At 37.8% G+C, this 7,600-nt stretch overlaps 1 protein-coding gene across 2 annotated transcripts; it reads left to right on the top strand.

Annotated features, from left to right (window-relative positions):
• Positions 1-3,486: 3,486 nt before the first annotated feature.
• On the top strand, positions 3,487-6,713 carry LOC133731892 (putative E3 ubiquitin-protein ligase XBAT31). 2 transcript variants are annotated; one of them, XM_062159335.1, is made up of 8 exons: positions 3,487-3,889; positions 4,009-4,068; positions 4,164-4,235; positions 4,337-4,458; positions 4,552-4,692; positions 4,777-4,884; positions 5,268-5,538; positions 5,779-6,713. In XM_062159335.1, the coding sequence occupies exons 1-8, from the start codon at positions 3,710-3,712 to the stop codon at positions 6,172-6,174; spliced, it is 1,350 nt and encodes a 449-aa protein (XP_062015319.1). In that variant the 5' UTR covers positions 3,487-3,709; the 3' UTR covers positions 6,175-6,713. The 2 variants fall into 2 exon arrangements, with proteins under 2 accessions (XP_062015319.1, XP_062015320.1); XM_062159336.1 differs by having other exon boundaries at positions 3,840-3,958; positions 3,990-4,068.
• The last annotated feature ends 887 nt before the right edge of the window (positions 6,714-7,600 follow it).

Genomic DNA, 7,600 nt, shown 5'->3' with positions numbered 1-7,600 from the left:
TTTCCCTAAAAATTTCGCGAAGTGTTTTCTAGTATTGAAGTAACCTTTAAGCGCCTAATGTTTAAATCATTTTCATGAAAAATCACGATCACATCAAAAATAAAAACAAAGATAATACTATTTAAATGAGATTGACCTAAATCCGCTAAAATGCAAGAAACTTAATCCGACCATATTAATAAACACATGCATCAATTCTAATTACTGCACGCTGAGTGGAGGCTAAAGAGCGTGCAATTAATTAATATATGTGACAGCCACTTTCTATGGATTTTGTTGAATTGTGAACAGAGAACCTATTTCAAATGAAGTGATGTTATGAGATAGTCAACCGTGGTACTCAATTGCTTGTGTCTTTTTTTACCTTCCCGTTAGGGGGGATGTTAATTTTTGATTGACTACCACTCTACCAGGGCATCATTATAGGATTCCAAGATAAAAGCCACTAAAACTTTAGTAATCAGATGTCATCCTTATAACTATATAATAGTGGCTTCGAATTGGATTTACTCTTGGATTTTGATAAACCTTTCCATGAGATTGTCTAATTGTCTCCTACAAATACCATATATTACTAATTACACCATAACGCTAACCATGTGACATTGTTGGATATCTGTGCCCTTTAAGGTTCCTCTGCACATTATGCCCAATAATCTTCTTGATCACATGATTATGATCCATTATGGGTTATAATTAAGCTTATAAAATAAAAGAAGCAGATATCTTGCCTCCTAAGAGCAAGACTACACTTGTACGGTCCACCTTAATCTAAGATTCTGATCCATTGGATCCACCCAGAGGAATCAACATATCAAATAGAAAATGAAAGAGCAACAGAAAGAGAGGAAACCCAAAACTATATAGAATCATATAAGTAGCTTGATTTTGACAAAAATGCGTTGCTTCATTACAACTAACCATATAAATATCAAAATCAATAGTATGGCCCCCATGTGATTACATATGGATAATAAATCCTTTACCTGAACCGAATAATTGAACACTGGTACCGACATGATTTGGGAAAGAACAACAAAGTAGGAATCCTTGTATTATACAAAGCAAGACCAGAATTGCCTTTGCTTGATGAGGTGTGAGAACTAGGAACTGGGAAGTATTCAATCAAACTCAAAGTATTAATTCAGGGCACTGTTACTTTAGGCGTCACTTTGATCGAGACGCCTAAAGTAAATAACAATTTTTGCTGTTAGTGTTAATTTCGAGTATCAGCATAACTCACAGTTTTTTTTTTTTTTTTTTTTTTTTATGAGTGAAATAGAGAAATTTACAATCTAATTTGTTTAACTAAAGTTTACATTCACCGGTGAGTTGTGAACTTGTGATTTGTTTGTAAGTTATCATTCCAACATTGTAGAAGTCATGAGTTCGATTCTTACTACATATGTAAGAATTGGATGGGCTAAGGGTTTACATTCTAATTTTTTTTTTCCTTTTCGAATAATGAACACCAATATCAATATTAAATTTGGGATACAAAGATGTGTTTGGTAGCTAGCAGAATAATAAATAAGAAACAAATCTTTTTCTTTTGTAATAAGTGGAAGTAGTAGTAACCATCATCACAGGGTTTCAATCTATTCTTTGCTTTGGCTTGGACATCATAAATCATATGATTCTTTGGTAAAAGCAGGTCCCAAATGCTTGTTAGTTAAGGAGATTACTTTCCTCTAGAATCCCATTTCCAACAAGAAAAGATTGACATGCTGAGAATTTTTAAAGGCTAAGTGAGCTTAGCATAACTGATAGCATGTATACACAATTCCATAAACAACCTCTAAATTTACCCAAAAATAAAGAAAAACATAAGGTTGTTTGGGGATTTAACTTTATTGATAGGAAACTAGGAATATTATTAAAGTCACTCCTTTTGGCCATGTAATTTTGCAAGGAAAATTAGAAAATGGAGTTGATCCCAAGAAAGGCAATGAAATCCTTATTTTTATACTTTTCTTCACAAATTAACCTTATGTATGGTGTTATGTCATCATAGTGATGGCAGGCTTGCAGCAAAAGGGAGGATGAAACATGTTTTTCAATGAAACTAGCAAAATTTTATCCAAAACAAAAATTGAAAAAGCAAAATAAAAACATTCTTCACTAAAAGTAGATTGGCCTATTGCTACTCGTTCATATTTTTCCAACAACCACAAATATATTTAGAGTTAATCTTATTGGAATTCGAAAAACGTGTTTTACAAATATATTGTTAGAATTATTTTCAACCAAATCGGCAATATTGTAAATTAGCACTTTCTGAATTATGTTGATGTTGTGATGGGACGGTTGGCTTATTAGTTTGCTCATGGTTGAGGTTTATCCTCATATGAATTTGAATCTTATTGCTCTACCATTGTTTAAATCCTAATCTTAAAAAAAAAATTACACAGGGAAACTCCTAATCTTTATTATCTTTTTTAAATCCACTGTTTATAGTACTCTCTTCTTTTTAGGAGAAGCAATGGAATTTCATTATTAGAAATCAAGTAGCATCCTATACAATCATATCACCAGAGAGACAATATAAAGCCCAACGAGCAAGTCTATGAGCCAAAGTTAGTCTCATATTAAGTCGTATTGTATGTTGGAATGAAGTAGAGCGGGAGGGAAAGATAAAGGATCCGAACGTCCTCACAAGTTTATACGATTCTTTCTGTTTTAGGGGGAAAAAAAAAAGAAAAAAAAAGGGGGTTCTCAACCATAAAAACAAATTTGGAATTTTTTTCAATCAACTTTTTTTTTCCTTTCATTCCCAATTGATTTATTCTTTTCCTTGTAAATTTACCGACCTCCAGTAAATACTTTAGTCTTTATTGCAATTTTTTGTTTCAAAAAAATTAAATTCAGTTATTGTCTAAATTTTCTGAGAAGTTTTTCTCAAAGAAAAGAATATACTTGTTGGAAATTTTCATAAAAGAACCAAAATGGAAATGTCTTTCAAAGAAAAGGTTTATTTTAACCATATTAGGAACTCATTTAGTCAGTAATTGGAACCATATTGACTAGATGAGTCCCTAGAATGTTTTTTTCTTTTGGTCTGACTGAGTCCCCTAGTATGGTCAAATCTATATGGATTATTGTTCAAAATTAATATGGTCAATGGTCCACAAGGACTATATAGTTGAGCAGACCAGAAACGCTTTTTTTTTTTTTTTTTTGGCAAGGAGACCAGAAACGCTTGCCTCCTCAATTTTACAGCGCCAGCAAAACGACGCAGTCTTTGCATTGATGATGTGTTACAAACCGTCACTGTCAGCTCTGCCCAAAATAAACCCAGCCAGTCAAACACGCAATATTACCTCGTTAATTCCCCCATTTTAACGATTTTTCACTATTACTAATCCGACGGCTGAGGTTGATCCAGAAGACCCGGTTTGAAAAATCAAGGCTCGGGTTGGCCCATCAGGAATCCAACTGCCCCGATAAATATCTGACAGCTGCCCGTAACACTGACACGGTCAGCTCCCATTTGGGCAGCTCCAAACTCCAATGGCCTCTCTTCTTCTTTAGACTTGAGAGGAGTCCAAAGTCTCAAACGCACATAAATGTCGACCCTCTTCGCTCTCAGAGCGCCATGGAGGAACCAGCCACCTTCTTCTTCTTCTTCTTCTTCTTCCTCTTCGTCTCGTTAAGGTGGCCCAACCCATTTTGCTGTGTCACTGCGACTCGGTGAGTCGGAGTCTGAGTGATGGGTCAGGGACTGAGTTGCGGAGCGAGCGACGAGCATGGGCTCTTCAGCGCCGTGCAACTTGGGGACCTGGAGACGGTGGAGGCTTTGGTAGAGAGAGACTCGGCTATCTTGCGTCACACCACCGTGTATGATCGTCACTCTGCTCTTCATATTGCTGCCGCTAATGGCCAGATCGAGGTGGGTTCTTCCTTCTGTTTTCGGTGATTGCGTTCAAGAATTTTGGAGAAATGGGTTTTTGTTTCTTGCTGTGGAATCAGTGTTCTTTTTGGTCTAATGATTTTGGGCTTGATTTGCAGATTCTTTCTCTGCTGTTGGAACGATCTGTAAATCCTGATGCGTTGAATCGTCACAAGCAGGTGATGTGAAAGTTTATTGCTTTGAAAATGTTTGATCTTTAGTTTTTGCTGGATGTAATTTGCTCATGGTTTGTTGGTTTTGGATGGTTTTTCAGACTCCGCTTATGTTGGCTGCAATGCATGGCAAGATCTCATGCGTGCGAAAGCTTCTTGAAGTAGGAGCAAATGTATGTGAAAAATCATAGCTTTTGGTTTGGTTTGGATTTCTGATTTTTTTTTTTTTTTTCCAAGATATGGAGTGTGAGGCTAATGTGGGCTATTGTGTCAGGTATTAATGTTCGATTCCCTTCACGGAAGAACCTGTTTGCATTATGCTGCTTACTATGGCCATGCCGATTGCCTCCAGGCCATTGTTTCCGCTGCTCAATCAAGTCATGTAGCTGTTTCATGGTAAGTATAAACTCTCTGAAGTGATTTGGTCCTGCTTTGGTTGATCTTACTAATTTGGTAAATGATGACATGATATGTTGAATTGAATATCAGGGGATTTGCGCGATTTGTGAATATTAGAGATGGTAGGGGAGCGACCCCGTTGCATTTAGCATCCAGGCGAAGTAGGCCTGAATGTGTACATATATTGTTAGACAACGGAGCTCTTGTTTGTGCTTCAACTGGCGGATATGGGTAAGAATTAAACTCAAAAGTTCTTAATCATCATTGATCTGTAGTGTCGATTTTACTCTTAGACTGAGAAATTGGTGTTTACAGCTGCCCAGGAAGCACTCCCCTGCATTTGGCGGCAAGAGGGGGATCTCTGGATTGTATACGAGGATTGTTGGCATGGGGTGCAGATCGCGCTCAAAGAGATGCATCAGGGTATAATTCCATTTCCTTCTATATTCAAAAATCAAATTCTGTAACACACACGGATCCCTTTGTGTTGTTTATTTCTAAATTAGTGCATGTACTATTCTTTTTGTTTCATCTATCCAACCACCATAGTTTTGTAAAAAAAATTTGTTTCTTGATGGAGAGAGCAAGAATTGAATCTATTTGCATTAAGTGACAAACACTAAGGCCAACAAGTGTTAAACATTAAGGCCTCATTGGGGGTCTAACTCTGTTTTAAGATATTTTGTTTTTTTATTCAAGAAAACCTGAACCAATGATCATATCTCTTAACTTGATTTTAAACACTTTATTCTAAAGTTTGATCTTTATCTATTGTTTTTTGTTTTTGTTTTGTTGTAAATATGCAGGAGAATGCCATATATAGTTGCTTTGAAACACAAACATGGAGCTTGTGCAGCTATGCTAAATCCGTCATCAGCTGAGCCTCTGGTGTGGCCATCACCTTTGAAGTTTATTAGTGAGCTTAATGAGGAGGCAAAAGCTTTGTTAGAACAGGCCTTAACGGAGGCAAACAAGGAGAGGGAGAAGAACATCTTGAAAGGAAGCGGTTACTCTCTTGCATCTCCATCGCATTCTGATGTGCATTCTGATATAGGGATGGATGACAATCTTTCTGAGGTAATTTCCTACCTTCCTGTCTATTTCTAAGTTCTGTTCTCAAATATTTTACACATTTCAATTTCTAGTTACTACTCCTACTAGTAGGATGCACCTCAATAGCTTTGCTTACAGTTTTCCAGACCGGAAAATTCACAAAAAAGTTATGTATTCAGAAGTCATGTGAATTGTATAAACACATTGATCATATTACTTAATGCATGGGACCAAAGTATTCATTGTGACATTTGTTAATTGCAGGCAAGTGATTCGGATTTATGCTGCATATGCTTTGAGCAGGTGTGCACAATTGAGGTCCAGAATTGTGGCCACCAAATGTGTGCGCAATGCACTCTAGCCCTCTGCTGCCACAACAAGCCTAACCCTAATACACTATGCCTAACCCCGCCAGTTTGCCCTTTCTGTCGAAGCACCATAGCCCGTCTGGTGGTGGCAAAGATCAAAAGTCATGATGATGCTGATCTTGACACTGGTGACAACATCTCCTCCAAGCTAAGAAAGGCAAGAAAGTCCCGAAACTTCAGCGAGGGTAGCAGCAGCTTCAAGAGCTTGTCGGCAATGAATTCGTTTGGAAAAATGGGTGGTCGTGGCTCAGGAAGGATTGTTGCAGAGAATGAGTGGGCTGACAAGCCTTGATGCTCGGTGGCATTTGGCAATCAAAAGATTCCCATGTGCGGCCGGGGATTTGCTTTCACGTAACTGTGAAAGAGTAACAAATTTAAGGCTGCTGTTGGTGCCTCACCCATTTGGTATATACAGAAAGAAAGAAAAAAAAAAAAAATATCCATCTGTTGTGTAGTTTTGCAAATGTAGGTTTTGGAAATAAGCAAAAAATTGAGTTGCAGGGGTTGGGTTTAGGTTTAGGTTTAAGGTTAGATGTGCTGGTTATGCTGTTATATTCGAGATTCAAGAATCTCATTCTTTGGTGATTTGAGTCTGTTAGATATCTGAATTGGGAAGGAAGAGAAAAAAGAAAAAAAAGTTCTTTTTCTTGTTTAAAGTAAAATTCAACATTCTTAAATGGCTGCTGCTCTATCTCTGTATCTGGACAGAGAGTCACAAAACCCTTATAAAGACTTGGAAGGACTGAGCTTTTGATCCCTACCAAGGTCTTCTCTTTCTGTGTGAGATGTAATATAAAGTTTATTATTTTTGGGCTGTCAATTTTTCATTGATATTTTCTGTAGCTTTTGGCTTTTGCATAAAAATGGGATAAGAAAACAAACAAATGAAAAGTCCATTGTCACCAAATGGAGTTCATGTGACCGTCTTTGTTGATGATATGACCACAAAATCAAAGGCCGGTTCAGGACAAGTCAGGTGGATCATCCACAAGAACAGTCGGGTGGGTCAGACTGAAACATTACCTGACAAGATGAGATTCAAAGCATACTACTTACGTATGGCTTGTGGAGAAGATCTTGCGTGGGGCACCCGTAGGGACACGTGGTGGGGAGGGCCAATCACCCCACAGTAGGGGGGTGTTTTGGGTATTTCACTTTAGGAAGCAGGGGCATTTTCGGCAGAGATGGAAAATTTAGGCAGTTTTGATTGGGTGGCCGTAAGGCCACGTGGTGGGGAAACCCCCACCTAAGTATTTGCCATGGCTTGTGAGTGTGAGTCAGTGAGTGTGTGAAAAGCCCAAGTAATTTGGGGAGACCCACTTTACTGTAGGGGACCCGGTTTCAGTTGGCCCGGCCTTTTCAATGTCTTGGACAAGTACCCAGTACCAAACGGTTGTGGCCCGTATTGGGTGGTCTTTTTCTCCATTTATGTCAGATGATCCTAATGAGTAATGATGCATGAGAGACTAGAGTAGGGAACTAGGGACAGTATAAAGATCTCAGTTTGATGGAGACCGATTATTGACTAGTGAGGAGAGTTTCTGCTGAGTTCATGGGAGAGTTTTTTCTGGATTTAAAGGGAGAATTTTGTCGGTGGAGTGTTTTTGTTTTTTGTTTTTATCTCTATATTTGAAGTTTTAGTCAGTAATTACCCTAAATAAAACCGTCTATACTACTCACGAGTACGTCATATTTTGGATTGTGCTATTGTAAGATTT

This window comes from Rosa rugosa, chromosome 2 (assembly GCF_958449725.1).
Source record: "Rosa rugosa chromosome 2, drRosRugo1.1, whole genome shotgun sequence".
NCBI classification, from domain to species: Eukaryota; Viridiplantae; Streptophyta; class Magnoliopsida; order Rosales; family Rosaceae; genus Rosa; species Rosa rugosa.
Note: the sequence above shows the minus strand (reverse complement) of the source record. Positions and strands in the feature narration are given on the sequence as shown.

Coding starts and splice junctions, on each gene's coding strand:
- LOC133731892 (XM_062159335.1), top strand. CDS start 3,710: ATGGGTCAGGGACTGAGTTGCGGAGCGAGCGACGAGCATGGGCTCTTC. Junction 4,885..5,267: donor GCTCAAAGAGATGCATCAGG/GTATAATTCCAT, acceptor GTAAATATGCAG/GAGAATGCCATATATAGTTG. Junction 5,539..5,778: donor TGGATGACAATCTTTCTGAG/GTAATTTCCTAC, acceptor TGTTAATTGCAG/GCAAGTGATTCGGATTTATG.